At 47.2% G+C, this 16,316-nt stretch overlaps 1 protein-coding gene across 2 annotated transcripts in view; it reads left to right on the top strand.

Moving 5' to 3' along the window:
* Nucleotides 1–15,446, top strand: part of TENT5A (terminal nucleotidyltransferase 5A) — a 43,353-nt gene extending 27,907 nt beyond the window's left edge. The window contains exons 1-3 of one of the 2 annotated variants that reach the window (XM_084514531.1): nt 11,654–11,782; nt 11,979–12,476; nt 13,408–15,446. In XM_084514531.1, the coding sequence (XP_084370657.1) occupies nt 12,042–12,476; nt 13,408–14,187 (1,215 nt within the window). In that variant the 5' untranslated portion in view covers nt 11,654–11,782; nt 11,979–12,041 and the 3' untranslated portion in view covers nt 14,188–15,446. Of the gene's footprint in view, nt 1–11,653; nt 11,783–11,978; nt 12,477–13,407 lie in introns of those variants that run through there. The other variant, XM_084514530.1, reaches the window with a different exon arrangement.
* The last annotated feature ends 870 nt before the right edge of the window (nt 15,447–16,316 follow it).

Below are 16,316 nucleotides of genomic sequence, written 5' to 3'. Positions count from 1 at the left end.
TGTGAGCAGCTTCTACAGTCGTGTGACTGCAGTCTGTCCGCCCTCTCTTTGAGGGCTGCAAACCTGTTCCTCATTATTAGGTGCAGGAGAATTATGAACTGCACTTAGATGTATGGCATTTGCCCAGAGATAAAAATGAAGAATTACATCTAGTCTGGAAAAAAAGTAAGGAATAATTTGACAAACAAATCATTTTTGTGTTTAAGATTATGGGTTTTGGAAGGAAGAACATGCTGTTTTCTTACCCTGGAACTTTGCTTTCCTTCCTCTTGGATGCCTGATTAAAAGTCTCTCCTTTCTTAACTAATTCCCTAGCTAAGAATGCTCACGTTAAAAAACAACAGGCATTTGCCAAAATAATTAAACCCATGGAAAATTAGAAATTTGAAATTTCTCCTGCATCGTTTCTGCGAAAGTCAGGTTCAACCACTTCTGCCTTCATGGCCTACACGTTTGCTGTGCTGCACTGTATGAGAGCATCAAACACATGCACAGTATGACTACTTGGAGCCAAGCTGAGCTAAGCATGTACAAGTATACTACTGGCTTGTGTCACAAGTAGTTCAATCACCTAGCTATTTAGTTCTAAAATGTGCCTTTTAAAATATTTATTTTATTTTTTTTTTCCATGTCTCTATATCCTAAGCTGACCTGTGGACAGCAAAGAAGTCAGATCTGTACAGCAGGGCTCCCCACAGCACAGACTTACCAAACAGCCTGTTTGGGAACTCACGTACTTGCAAACGACACATAAACCTATCTAAGCCTTAGATCAAGTGACTTCACAGCCACCAGCATGGCTATTTTTAATTCTCTGCCTCAATTTGCACACTAGCAATAATCTCATGCCTGGTAAAGGGGGATGATCTGGCTTAAAAGTTCAGCTGCAGCCATGTTAAAAAGACTGGAGGAAATGGATAGCTCATGTCTGGGACGTGCAGCCCTTTGGAGCAACGCCAGAACTTCTTAAAGACAAATCAGCTTGGGATTACAGTTGATTAGAAGCAAAATGGTGAAGCAAAATTTTCTACCTATTTTTTGAACTGAAGATGATGCAGGTAGTGAATGATGAAAAGCAGCACACTTCAGTTAACAGGAAAACCAAACCACTTAGCCTGCAGGGGATCAGCTGCTTTTAAAATGTTACCAGTTTGCTTACAAGATGATGCTGTCTAAGGTGGATGGTGGAATGGTGTGTGGAACAAACACATGCCCAGTGAAGGGCATGTGCCACTTGACAGCAATCTAGGAGCAACAAATTGCTGTAAATTCTGCTGTGGATGCGTACTATCCTCAAATGACAGAAATGTGTTACCTGCCTCAAGTGGGCACACAGCGGGTTGTGAGCAGTGACCAGGGAATAATGCTCCACTGGTTCTTTGCAGCAAAATGTCGTGTTGGTGACTGGTGTTTCAGCACCCAACATGGGGTGCTTTTTCCTAAGAAATTGCTTGGTCAGTGGGCAGGGCAGAGGTGCGGGGATCCTACCCAAAGGATTCCCCACCGGTCTCTTCTATGTGGGGAAGAGACCAGTGGGGAATCATCCCTCTTGAATGAAGGACTTTTGTGCACTACTTCCAGGAATAATCTGGGGTTGTTTGTTGAGCCTTTTGCACAAATGCACAGATTGCCTCTTCCTGAAGTTCTGTGTATCCAGAGCCAAAACCATGCCTGTTATTGTCGTCCAAATGAGAGCAGCATTTGGCATGTGGAATATAAATCTTTCTAAAAAGCCCTGCATTAGGACAACAGGTCTCCTGGGCGAAGTCAGTGGCAAGTGAAGCAAATATTATGCTGATAAATAAGAACCTCTGGGGGTTAATTTTGAACAGCGAGACTGGTCCTTGGCAGAGGAACAAGGAATGGACTATTAATATTAGTGTACCATTCACTCTCCTTTAATTTATCAGGTCACCTCGTAGGCCTGTGACACTTATCTGTGCTTTCACATGCTGAATGGTACATCCACAATGAAATTCCTTAACACTGGGGAAGGACTTGAGGAGGAGATGGTGTCCAAACTGGGAGAGGGATCAAGCTGAGGCTGTTGTTCAGGAAAAGATTAGGTTTGGGTATGAGTAGGAGGCAAGCTCAGGGCTCTGTTTCAAATGGATGAAATTTCACAAACTGTTCTCCGTATTTTGGCTCAGTGTCATGTCAGATGAGCTGTCTTAGAAGATTTCCACTGTGATGGGGAATATTCAAACATCAGAGTTAGAGAGAAAAGCTCTGTTCCTGATTCAGCTCCTTCCTACAACCCCATGGTGGGCTGAGGTTACCCTCTGGGGTGCCTCCTCCATGTTCCTCCACAAAGCCACCTGAAACTTTGCATACCCAAGGAACAAATAAGATCTAAAAGGGTCCTGTAGTGATTTGGCTTGGAGATCATTTTTGTACAAGTCTCTGCCCCTTCAGAAATGTGAGGGCTTTGCCGTAAAAAAACAAAACAAAACAAAACAAAAACAAACAAACAAACAGATATGTGACAATTGCCCTTATTTTGTTGTAAACATTATTCATGCCTTACTATTTTTATCCATGCACAAAGCCAGCTTAGGGTTCAGAGCTCAGCTGGGCTACTGCTGAGCTCAGCAGGGCTGAGGCGCTGAAGCTGCTGCCCTAAAGAAGAGGCGGCTTCTGCCTCCTGAGAGGGGAGGCAGCAGCTGAGCCCCAAACTGGGCAGGAGCTGAGGGCAGGAGCTGTTCTGGTGCTTTCCCAGCTGGGAACAGCTCCTGCCTTCAAGGTCTTGCTGATTTCTGAGCTTTTCCACAGCAGTGAGATGCATGCCTCTGTGGCAGAGCTCAGAGAAGACAGCTTATGCTCCAGCAAATGCTCCTCGGGGAAGGAGCTTTACCACCCTGAGCACCAGGGGTTTGTAGCCTGCCCTGAGCAAAAAAATGGGCTGCAGGTGCTGCTGTGCAGCTGCCCATCTCTGCCAGCACTAAACGGTGCTGGCGAAGCTCAGTGATGCTCAGGGAGGGCTGGAGCCCTGGGGTCTCTGCCTTGCCTGGCACTAAAATCAGTGGTAACCTGCAGCTGTGGGAGGTGGTGGCCCTTGATGCAGCTGGCTCCACTTGGGGTCCCGCAGGGTCTCAGCAAGAGCAGAGGCTGGAGCATTTTCCTCCTCAGAAATGGCTCTCTGCCCTTCCCATGAAGTCCCATGAAGTGGAGGCAGGGCGTGCTACTGCATAATAACTCACTTAGGTACTGATCTGTAGCATTTTCATGTTCCTGGTGGAAAAATCTTGCATATCTTGCATGGCAAAAAATGATTCACTTTTTTTTTTTTTTTTTTTTAAATTGCATTAATAACATACTCCCTTTTCTACTTGGAAATATATATATATATTCATAAGATACCTTACTTTTGATTTGAAATGTAGTTGATAAATTGCCTATTTTCTTTTTTTTTTTTTTCTTTTTTTTTTTTTTTTTTTTTTTTCCATACTCTGACCAAATGCTCTTCTCTGGCAGGAGTTTGCTCTTGAATCTAGCATACCAAAGCAGCACTGGGCGTGGAGGAGCAAGGCTTCCCATGCAGGGAAAGGAAACCCATGAAAGAAAAAGGAGTGTTGTGGGTGGGTGCTTTGGTGAAGTATGTCATTACATTCCTGTTTATGAGAGCAGCACAGCTCTGAACAAGGTCCTTGCTGCAGCTGCCATCATCAGCATGTGGATAACTGGAACTGATCCGGGATGAGGGTGTGGGGTGGAGAAAGGATAAAGGAAACAAAACAGAAAGAGGTGACCTCTTATTTTTGGGGTGACAGTTTTACTGGAGACTGAGAAATACACAAAGGAGATTAAAATTAAGAACAGATCCCTAACGACTATGCAATTGTGCTGGGGCCAACCAGCTGGAGGGGTGGTGGAGTCTCCATCCTTGGAGATCCTCAAAAACCTTCTGGACGTGGTCCTGGGCAGCCTGCTCTAGGTGTCCTTGCTTGAGCAGGGGTTGGAGCAGGTGGCTTCCAGAGGGCCCTGCCAGCCTCAGCCATTCTGGGATTCTGTGAACTTTGGAAATGCTAAGGCAGCACCAGGATCTGGGAAGGCTAGCAGGGCACATTGGCCCAGCATGGTGGCATCCCATAGGCATTAGGAAGTTTACTTCTGACTAGGATGTTTGGCACAAAGTGTGGTTTGCAAATGGTAGGACAGTAGTGCCACCAGAATGCCTCTTTGTCTCTCTTGATGTGCACACATGGACTGTGGTCCCTTCCAGTTCTTTGCTTCCTTGGAAGAGGACTCTCACACCCTTCTGGTCCACTGCTGCAGTGCCTTGATGGTGGTCCCACCTGCACCGCCCTAAAATGGTGGGTTTCATTCTTTTGTTTTCAAGGCACTCTGATTCTTTGCCTCCAGCCCAAACGCCTGGAGCACCCATACAACTCTAGATGACCAAAGTCCACTCTAGTCTGATAATAATGGTTTTGTGTTGGCTGTTGGTGTATGTGCCGTTGTAAGAAGATCGTTTTAGCACCCCAGGGGCATGTAACAATTGGGAACCTTATTTCACAGCAACCCACTATCTGCAGTAGTCAACTTGGGTGAGGTGCTGAGTAGTGTGGGAAGTCAGTTGCAGAATTTGTATTGCTTCAGCAGGCAGTTTTAAACAGGAGGAGCACTGAATGTGTGTCTCACCTTTTGATAGTTGACAAGAATTGCATCTTAGAAATACATGTCAGTTCAGTGTGCAGCAAGAAAAATTGCTGGGAACAATCCCGTTCTGTGTAAATATGCCCTCCAACTAGGACCATTGTGCACATTTTTAAAAGTGAGGGTAACTAGGAAATGGAACAATTTTTCTGCAAGAATACAGTTAATTTCCAGAATTTATAAATGTTAATTGAGACTGAAACGTGCCCTGACTGCACCAGGAGTCATACTCTTGATAGTGAAAGTATTTGGTAAACAGACTTTGTTTTGTAGTAGGTGAAACTAAGTAATGGCTTTGAATCTGTGAAACCAGTTCTGTCCGAATGAACGGTAACCCAGTTTCTGTTAGTTGTGTGTTTTCTGCAGCTCACTGTTCCAAATGTAGGACAGCTTGTTTAAATCCAAAATGATGTGTTTCCCCAGCTCCCCTGAATAAAACGCAGAATGGTGAAATCCACTGGAGTATTCCCACATGAGCTTAATGCATTTTAGGATAAACAAAACATGGAACAGTAAAATCGGCATAAAATCCTATCAGTCATATGCAACTGGGATTGCATGACTGCATGAGTCATGAAACATCGGGGTTTCGCCTTTCCTATGTGGGCAAGAAGACTGAAGACGTTGACTTGCTCACATAGCAATGAAAAATGTAGCCTCTTCAAGAGAGAAAAGCCTTATCCTTGGCTCCCAAATGAGCAGACATACCCAGGCAGCCCATTTTAATTGCATTCAGATCCAAAGGGCCCAGAATTTGTAAGCAATGGGCTCCACCATGGCCATAGCAGCGCACTGAGCACAGCTGCAGGAGCACCCATGGGAAGGGGCTTGCTGGGACCTCACCTGCCCGTGTCCTACATGGTGGGACAACCGTGGGTCTGGGGTGGAGGAGATGGGAGCCTTGCTGGAGCCTCTGCCTTCACCTGTATCCAAATAATCCTGGCCAGGAAGCCACCCTAACATCTCTCTCCCTGCGAGAAAATGCTGGGTTTATGAAATGAAAAATACTGCCATTTGCTGACGCACTGAAGCTATGAACTCTTTAGGTTAGGCAGCAGCCCGTCTTTTGTTTGATGAATGGATTGGTGCCCTGATCTCTGATTTGTCCTGTAGCTGCTGCAACAATGCAGATGGTGAGCACTACTATTTCATTTGACACACAATTTCTCAACAGAATAACAAAAAGCTACTGGCAGGCTCATCAGAAAAGTCTGATAATTTGGCCTACTTTAAACTGTACCTTTTCAAAACAACACAGCATTTAGTCCAAACATTGACATTTTTCCCAGGATGAGTAAAACATCTTTCCAGTAAAAACTGGCAGAAGGAAAACAAAGCTAATAGAACTGTAGTACTTTGAAAGCACAAATTCTTCTTTTATTTATCTTTGAAAGATCATTTCCTAGAAATCTCTGATTTTCATTTTATTCAAAAGGCCTCAGTATTGAATATTCCAGTAGTCAACGCTAACTCCAGTGCTAATTCCTAGTATAGCCTCTTCCATTCCAAAATGTAATAATTTTTATTGGTATCACCAAAGGAAATAAATTTCAGAAATAAAATATATAGAACATGAGGGTATCAGGGGACTCCCTTATGTATGTACATGAGAAAGTCAAGGTATTTAAAAGTAGTTTTAAAATCAGGTTTGTGTACTCTTGTGAGACAGAAAACGAAACAAAACCAAACCAGCCTGAGCTCTGCTTCTACACCCATGCTCAGACTTTGCCCAGACCAGGTCTGGGAAAGAGGTGAATAAGTAAAGGTTAAAGAAGGCTTGCAAGTGTGTCTAGTATAGACAAGGTCTAGGAGTTTATTTTGAAAGTGCACTGTTCTGTGCTATTGTTGAAAGCAGCATTAGTCATTTTTCTAAGCATTGTTACTTCCAGTAATGCAAAGTTACTCCCTGTTCACTGTGGGCCATTTCCATGAAGCTCAGGTTTTGGGGTGTGTGAGCGCATGTGTGCACAGGGGTGAGGTTGGGCTGTGTTTGGCTCTGCAAGTTTTTGTGGTAGCCCAGAGCATTTCCTGGCCGAACCTGCAGTCCTCTGAATCCCTGTCCTGGTGACTGATGTCTCCTTGGCATCTCCCTGCTGGGAACGGCTGTAATGAACCTGTGCTGGTGGCTCCCCACTGCACCACAGGGGGAGCAGGATGAAGATGAAGGCTGCTCCCAGCTACTCCACCCAAGGTGGTGGGGAAGGAAGGGCACGACAATGGTCTGAACTCTCCAGAAATGTGTATCTGGCAGTGAGCTGATCCTCCCAGATGTTGGCTGGGTGGAGAACAGCTAGGGATGTTCTTCAGTCACGTTCCTGCTGTTTTCCAGAAAGAAAATTGTGTGCCAGCACAATTAAGTTTTCAGATGATTGCTGCCTGGTTACATCTTCCATCTTCAGCAGGCAGAAAACAGGTGTCATTTGTAATGTTTTCATTGCCCTTGGGCTCTGTATGAAATGATATTACAAAACTTTCTTATGACACAGTTGGGATAAAGTTTTGCTGTATCTTCCTTTTAAACTTCTGAGGGAGTTCTTTAGACTTCCCTTGCTCTTCCTGTACATCTTTCTTTCTGCCATGTCATCCCTAGACAGAAGGCCTAGAGAGAAGGCCTTTAATACCTAGTGATGGTAACAGCATTGATATTTATTGTGATTTTAACAAAAGCAAACACCTCTGGCTGAATTGACACTAGTGTTTGGACTGAAGTGGCATTGCTGCTCAGAAGTGAATCCCCTGACCGTCTGTCTTGTTGTGAACCTTGGCAGTGTAGGCAGAGGAGCTGTGGCATACAAACCCAATTCCTCCTGTTGAAAACCTTCAAGCTTGGAAAAGTGCAGGCTGGGGAGGCTCAGCCCCACAAACCAGACAAAACATGGGTAGGCCAAGGCAAGGCCCCAGGCCATGGGCAGGAGAGGCTGGGGCCTCAGAAGTGGCTGCCTCCATCTGCTGCTACCACTGCACATGATTTGGAGCTCAGATAGGCTCAGAGTCACAGGCCTTTGCTTTTTCACAGCTAAAGAACACATATTCCAGTTTTAGGCACTGTCTAGTGTTCAAAAGGGAGTCAGGATGATGTTATGGTCAATTTCCATGGAGTTTAGTAAGGAAAATACTAAAGATCCTTCAATTCAGTAAGAATTCACCTGGAGTGCACTCTCTCCCCTGCCGCTGGGCTGAATGAACAACTCACACAGAAGAATTTATTAGCCAAATACACACAGACGCATATAGAAACACACTTAGCATTATTAATCTTCATTTCTCTGGAGAAGGATGGAGAGTATTGGTGGGGTGAAGGGACTAATTGAACAATATTGTGCAGACCCACAGAAAGGCATTGTTCACATTGCACATCTTACCTTCCCATTTATTGCTTGGGCAATGCAAACAGCCTGTGTGAGTAATCTCTTCCAAATTCTGTCAAAGAATTTCTGCTCACAGTTTCAATTCTCCCCCCCCCAAAAAAAAAAAATCCCTCAAACCCACCACTGAAAACTTTTCCTTCCAAAATACATATTTGTCAATAAAGAGACACTGAGACACTGCATGTTCATAAACTGAATTACTGCTTTTAGTAGCAGCAGCATTACCAGGATCAGTCATAATGAATGATTCCTGAAACTCATGCAAATATTTCTGTAGTTCTCATAACGCAACATACCCTAATTAAATTTCCTGCTACAATTCTCAATTATTTCTACTGATTTAAAGTAATGTGGGCTTTCACAACTGAGTTGGCTTAAGAGCAGCAAGTACAGAATATACCTGTACCCTGAAGTGTGAAAATAATTTCACACTGATTCAAATAGCTTTAATTTATATTGAAACAGGCACGATCAACATCCTGTGTACCTTTCTGAACGGAAAGAGTGCCCATGCTACGATTCTGACTGGAAACAATTTCCCCTCCTGCTTCAAGTGAGTGGGATGTGATCCGCAGGTGCTCACAGCAGGCTTGGCTGGCGTTGCTCCTTCAGCGAAGCTGCCCGGTGTGAACGGCTTCCTCTGAACTACACTTGCATGGCCTTTACCAGAGCAGTATTCTCCAGCATGAGTGACTTTCTGCCTATTTTTCTTCTTAAGTCTGCAAGTGGCATCAATTTACAGAGGAGAAAGGAAACAAGATGCATGTAAAATAGCATTAAATCCTACTGGCCAGGGTAAATGCACGGAGACGTTCTGTGGTATTGCTGAACTTAATGCTGCTAAAATTTAGTTGCAGCATGCTGAGAAGTCAAATATGAAGACCAAGTGTTAACTATTGCTAGCTCGTCTCTCCCCAGATTCTCGGGGATGGCCTAAATTAAAATGGGAGGAGAGGGCAGGTTCGCTGTGCTTCCTCGGGCTGAAGCGATGCTAGAAGTGGGGCTCTGCTCGGCTGGGTGGTGTTGGAACCTCCCCAAGTGTCCTAAAGACAGGGCCTCCTCAGCCTCCTTGGCCTCCACTGCGGCCGTGGGTGCTGCAGGCACCTGCAACAGGGCTGCTGCTGCACTGGGCCTCCCAGCAGCTGGGCCTGCAGCAGGCCAGCTGCTGCCCCTTGCAGCCTGAGTATTTATTTTAAATAATGAATTCGCTGGCAAGGCAAGAAACCTGCCGGCGGATACGAGATACCCGGCTTCTGCTTTCAAGTTGTGTTCACATGTACACATTCAGAATTTAAAAGCTTCCTGTTTTGTTTTGTTTTGTTTTTTTTTTTTCCCCTAATTATTTTTCTTTTCTTTTCTCTTTTCTTTTCTTTTCTTTTCCTCTTTTTTTTTTTCTTTTCTTTTCTCTTATTTTCTCTTCGTTCTTTTTTTTTATTATTATTATTTTCTTTTATTTTCCTTTTTTCTTTTTTTTTTTCCTTCCCCCCTTTTTTCATTTTTCCCCCTTTTCTTCTTCCTTTCCCCTTTTTCTTTTTTTTTTTTTCTTTTCCCCTTCTTCTTTCCTCTTTTCCCTTTTCTTTTTCTGTCCTTTCTCCCTTTTTCTTTTTTTTTCTATTATTTTCCCTTTTGTCTATTTTCCTTTTTTTTTCTTTCCCCCTTCTTTCTTTTCCCTTTTCTTTTTATTTTCTCCCTTTTTCTTCCCCACTTTTTTCTTTTCTCTTTTCTTTTTTTCTCCTTTTCCTTATTTTTTCGTTTTCAAATTTTCTTTACCCTTTTTTCTTTTCTCCTCTTTTCCTTTTTCTTTCGGTTTCTTTTCCTTTTTTCTTTTTCTTTCGTTGTTTTTTTTTTTTTCTCTTCCCTTTTTTCATTTTCTTTTCTTCTTTTTCTTTTTTCTTTACTCCTTTCTTTTTCTTTTTTTTTTCTTCTTTCTCTTTTCTTTTCTCTTTTCCTTTCCTCTTTTCTCTTCGATTTTCTCCTTTCCTTTCCTTTCCTTTCCTTTCCTTTCCTTTCCTTTCCTTTCCTTTCCTTTCCTTTCCTTTCCTTTCCTTTCCTTTCCTTTCCTTTCCTTTCCTTTCCTTTCCTTTCCTTTCCTCTTTTCCTTCCTCCCCCCCCCTTTTTTTTTCCTTTAACCCACTGCCACAGGGCCCTACGCACCTCAGCACTTTATTCCATCCGGCACCAGCAGTGTCTCCAGCAGGGCCAGCGGCACCTCCTGGGGTGCACCCCGCCACCTTTGCACCCCCCCGGGGTCGCGCTGCCCCCACCCCACACACCTTAACACCCCCTACCCCCCAAACCCCCCCCATAAGCGTCGACCAAGCCCTGTCCCCCCCACGGGGAGGGCCGGCTGCCCGGCAGGGGGCACCGTTGCCACACGGCAGCGGCCGGCGACGAGCGGGGGAGGGCGGCGGGGGCTTCCCCGCTCGAACCGGGGGGCGCCCCGGCTGGGCGGGGGGGGCACCGAGCGGCACCCTCGGGGCTTTAATTAGGCGGGGGGGGGGCGTTCCGTGGCCTTTCCCCGCGCTGTGCGGGCACAGCCCCGACCCCCATCCCGCTGCGTAATGGCGGGGGGGTGGGCATGTGGGGGTGGGGGGGCTCGGTGCGGCGGCGGCCGCTACCCCCCCCCCCCCATCCGCCCCCGCCTCCCCCCCGCCGCCATTTGGCGGAGCGCCCGCTCGGGGCGGCCGCGCGTCACGCCGCCGCGCGCCCCCATTGGCCCCGCGCTCCGCGCGTCACAAAGCTCCGAGCGGTGACGCAACGACTCCCCCCCCCGTTCCCCCTCCCTCCCCGCGCAAACTGCGCGCACCTCCCCCCCCCCCTTCCTCCCTCCCCCCACCTCGGGGGCGCGCAGCGTGACGGGGCCGGCGCAAACAAATTCAGCGCTGGAGCAGGTGGAAAACGCAAAAAGGCGGAGTGGTTACGTTAAAAATAAGAAAAACTAAAGCTGAAAATTTTTGAAAATTCGACGCGTGCGTGTGTGCATTATCCTGGTATTTTTATTTATATTTTTTTCCTCCGAAATCACCAAAGTTGTAATAAATGGGCAGGCTGCTTAATATTATTATATACATACATATACATATATACATACATATATATATATTTTCTCCCCGGGCACGGCGCGATGCCCCTGCGCCGCCGCCGGCCGCTTTGAAAATCGCGTCGGGGATGGCGCAGCCGGGACCCCCCCCCCCGCCAGGTCCGGGATCCTCGGCATCTCCTCGCAGCGGGGCCCTGCCAAACCCCACCGCCCTGCTGCGAAGTTTGGGACGCCCGGGTACATCGCTAAGACGGGTTTAAAAATTGGGGACGAAAATAAGGGGCTGCGCGGGGGGATGCCACTTGTTGCCCCACCGCCGCCGCCAGGGCGAGGGGCGGGCGGCTGCGCGGGATTTCCAGCGGGGCGGGGCGGCTGCGCAGCGCCTGGCCGAGCCGTGCCGAGCCGAGCTGAGCCGTGCCGAGGCGGCGGGGCGGCCCGTGGGTGCGCGCTCCGTGGGCGTGCCGGGGGCACCGGCGAGGCCGGCCATGCAGATAGAGGGGGCGGGCCGCGGGCGCCGTGACTCGGAGCCCCGGAAGAGCGGAGAAAGCCCGTATAAAAACTACTGGGGACCTTCCCCGGGCACAACTACGAAAGCTCCGGAGACGGCGGCGGCCCGCGGCGGGGGCGAGCGGGGCGGCGGGCGGCGCGGGGCGGCCTCTCCGACGGCGCGGGGCGGCCTCAGCCCCGGCGGGGGGCGAGGAGAGCGGCGGCTCTGCAGGTCCGGGCGCCTTCCTCTGCTGGGCTGGCGGGGGGCTTCCCCCCTTACCCCCCTCAGCGTTTTTTTTTTTTATTTTATTTTAATTTATTTATTTTTGGTTAATTTAAGGTGTGCGCAGCGGGGGCCGGGGGAGCGCCGCCGCCGCTGCTGCTGCTGCTGCTGCTGCTGACCGCTCGCTTTTTGCTCTTTTCGCCAGGCGCGGAGGACGAGGGGCGCCGGGGGGGCGGTGAGGAGCCGGAGCGGTGCCATCCAGCCCAGCATGGCAGAGGACGGGCAAGCCGGCGGCTGCCCCGCCGGGAGGTACGCGGGCGGCTGCGAGAGCGCGCAGTGCAACGTGCTGAGCTGGGAGCAAGTGCAGCGCCTGGACCGCATCCTCAGCGAGACCATCCCCATCCACGGCCGCGGCAACTTCCCCACGCTGGCCATGCAGCCCCGGCAGATCGTCAAGGTGGTGCGGAGCCGGCTGGAGGAGAAGGGCATCGGGCTGCGGGACGTGCGGCTCAACGGCTCGGCCGCCAGCCACGTCCTCCACCAGGACAGCGGCCTGGGCTACAAGGACTTGGACCTCATCTTCTGCGCCGACCTCAAAGGGGAAGCTGAGTTTCAGACTGTCAAGGACGTGGTCTTGGACTGCCTCTTGGATTTCTTGCCCGAGGGGGTGAACAAGGAGAAGATCACGCCGCTCACCCTCAAGGTAACCCTGCGAGGAGAGGGGCAGTGTCCCCTCCCGCCCTGCTCCCTGCGACCCACGGGGACACACGGGTGACTTTTCCCCCCCTAGCCTTGCACGTGAAGAGGGGTCTGCGGTAAAGCAGCTGGGCTGGTGCTCCCCGGCACTGATCAGCTTCCCTCCCTCCGTGTCACTGCGTTGACTGTCACTGCATTCGCCAGCACCGTTGGTGTACCTGCTGCAGCCAAGGCTCTGCCAGTCTCCTGGCTCAGCCCTACAGCAGCCTGCGGTACCAGACCCGGATCCTGGGGGGCTTAGGGAGGCTTTTGTGGCTGCGAGACGGAAGCAAGTGCTTGCACCGTGCTCTTTTGGGGGTGTTTAAATGCCCCGGTGCTGTGCCAAATTCCCTTGCCGCGCAGACGGCTCGCTCGGGTTAATTAGGCTGCGTGCCAAATGCCTTTAAGGTTTTTAGAGGGATTTCTTGGCATATGGGGCAGATTTGCGGAAGCAGTGCCGCAAGACCAGGGTCGGGGAGCATTGAACAGTTGCTGAGTTTTCTTTTTTATGGGGGAGGGGAAGTGGACACTGATAAAAAGGGTTTCTTATCTTAATTGTAGCGGTGACCTTCTGTGTGGGGGTGCTTGGATATTTGGCATGCGCACCATCGGTTTTGCGTGTAGATGTATTTAGAAGCGCTTGAAAGAAGCAGCCCTGCCAAGTACTTCTCTTGCACGACAGTCCCAGGAACATCCTCCCGTGCCATCCCCATGCAGTGACAGCACTCTGGGCTTTTACACTGAGCGTTTCTCCTCCGGTCCGTGTCTGCGGGCTCCTTAAAGCTTTTTTGCTAGGACAGAGTGGAGGTGGGGGAGAAGGAGAGCGGCTGCTGCGGGGCGGGGGGGGAGATCTCTCCTCTCTGTGTCTTCATTTGCTCATTTTGTCTTTCCCCTTGTAGGAAGCTTACGTGCAGAAAATGGTAAAGGTATGCAATGATTCCGACCGGTGGAGTCTCATCTCCTTGTCCAACAACAGCGGCAAGAATGTGGAGCTGAAATTCGTGGACTCTCTGAGGCGGCAGTTCGAATTCAGCGTCGACTCCTTTCAAATCAAGCTGGACTCCCTGCTGCTTTTTTATGAATGCTCGGAGAACCCAATGACTGAAACCTTTCACCCGACTATCATCGGTGAGAGTGTCTATGGGGATTTCCAAGAAGCTTTCGATCACCTCTGCAACAAGATAATTGCCACCAGAAACCCAGAAGAGATCAGAGGAGGGGGTCTGCTCAAGTACTGCAACCTTTTGGTAAGGGGCTTTAGGGCTGCCTCCGAGTCCGAGATTAAGTCCCTGCAGAGATACATGTGCTCGAGGTTTTTCATTGACTTCTCAGACATTGGAGAGCAGCAGAGGAAGCTGGAGTCCTACTTGCAGAACCACTTTGTGGGATTAGAGGACCGCAAGTATGACTATCTCATGACCCTCCACGGAGTGGTGAATGAGAGCACGGTGTGCCTGATGGGACATGAGAGGAGACAGACGCTGAATCTGATCACCATGCTGGCCATCCGGGTCCTAGCCGAGCAAAATATCATCCCCAATGTGGCCAATGTCACCTGCTATTACCAGCCAGCCCCATACGTAGCAGATGCTAACTTCAGCAATTACTATATTGCCCAGGTTCAGACGGTGTTCCCATGCCAGCAGCACACATACTCTACTTGGCTGCCCTGTAATTAAGGACCGAAATTAGTAGACCTGGTGGGGAGAATGTTTTTTAACACATAGAAGGGGGCCCTGCGCCCCTTTGAAATGGGGTGTTTTGTGCAATGATGATCTGCTCTGGTTTTCAAGCTTGGTAAAAGCCTGTGGTTCTTCTAATAAACAACGGGAGCATGATCTAGAAAGAACCCCAAAATAATTGGATCCTACCCCAGAGCACAAGAGGCCTGTCATTAAAAGCAACCAGCTTCCCCTGAAATAAGCGAGGGAGGAATGCTTGGTGACAATATGGGTTGGCAGTATCTGCTCCCATAGCTTTGGCATAGAGAAGGTGGGAAAGCCTTATTTTCTTTTATTTTTATCTTTACTCTAGAATGGGATCTGCAAAAGGGAGAATTACGAAAGAAACAAAAAAACAACAAAAAGAAAAAAAAATCACAAAAAACAATTTTATATATATATTCAGGAATTAAAAGTAGAGGCATAAAGCAGAGATAAGCTGAATAAAAATGTATATTGGAATTACTGCATTTGGGGCTTGCAGCAAGTGCCGTCTATGGATTGACCGTGTAGAATGTATAGCTTGCTTGAATAGAGAATGCTTTACCAGAAACAGCTTGCTCCAAATGAACAGTAGGAGATTGGTACAGTTATAAAAACAGAAACACGTACGATGACAAAGTCCATTATTTCCAGCTGTGTGTGCATGCCTCACATTTTAAAAATGTGAGAATGCAGGGAAACCAGCTGTGGCAAACAAAATATGCTCAAGGACCAAAGATTTCACAAATAAGTTATCCGAGCAAAGAAGATACAGTAGAGTATATATATAAATATATATATATTAAAAAAAAAAAAAAGAAAAGAAAGATGTTGCTATATTTGTACACACCAATAGTAATCAAAAGTGCCTGATGCCTTCATAGAATTTGAAGTGAGAAAAATATAGTTTTGTGGTTTAACCATGCATTTTGTTTTATCAGGGACACAAGGATTAAAAACAAAAAAAAAACAACCATAAGCTTGTGAATAAGTGGTGGAGGAAATGCCCTATTTTTTTTCTTGGCAAATACTTGTATAGAGTAAATGTTATGTCAGTGTGCTATTATCCTAGGTACGTGTGTGTATGTGTGTATATATGTTTGTGTGTGTATATATGTACATGTTATATGTGTATATCTATATATATACACACACAATATATACTAATGTGGTCTAGGAAAATGTAGCAATTAAGGAATGTTTAAATAAAGTACTATGTGTTTTCCAGTTTGCAACAGGATGTCATAGGACAGTGGGCACCTTGCAGTGAATTTTTAACCCACACCTGAGAAATTTGGAGTAAACGAACCAGTCAGGATTAAGGTGGGATTCAGATAATGTCTTTGGTTGCAAGAACAAGGATTACAGTAATTCAGTGAGTTGCTTGTGAGCCATAATAATTCCACAAACGGAGAAACATATGACTAGCTGATTTTTTTTAACTGTTTTGTACTGTAATGCCATTTTGACATTTAACCCACTAATGTTGTGACTGCATACCTCCATGATGTGTAATTCAGTGGAACGTGGATCAAAGATAGGTTTATTTAAACCCCCTGACAGCTAAAGAATATTGTATTAGTTGGTGATCTGAACACTAATTGTTAGTATTTAAAGGAGTATTTTAATAGAATGCGTTACGCATTCCAGGACCACTAGAACTTAGTAAATGTGAAATGAACCCTTTTTAAGAGTGTTGCACGATTGCTTAAAATTATATTTTATATATATATATATTATATATATATATTTTTATGCAAATATTAAACATCTTTGATCTGGTTGTCACACTGCATTTACAAGTTCAGTACTGTACTTTATTTAAATGGAATCACTTTGCATTGGAACAATAACTATTCACTTTCATTTCCTCTCCCAAAAGACCAGCAGGGGGAAAATCAAACCTCTGCTGTTGTTTTCACTTCAGTGCCATCCCTGAAGGTGTTAGATTCTTTGTTGGGCTTTGAAACCCTGATGACTAAATGACACTTGACGCTAATATTTCGCTTTTTCGAAAATGTGACCTGCCTCGTTGCATGGTCTTGTGGAGGCAGGGGCGAGGGAGGAGAAGACTCGTATCCCAGCAGTGTTTTCCCTACAGAGAT

The sequence above is a fragment of the Aythya ferina genome (genome assembly GCF_964211825.1).
Source record: "Aythya ferina genome assembly, chromosome: 3".
Taxonomy (NCBI): Eukaryota; Metazoa; Chordata; class Aves; order Anseriformes; family Anatidae; genus Aythya; species Aythya ferina.
This window is presented reverse-complemented; position numbering and strand designations above follow the sequence as displayed.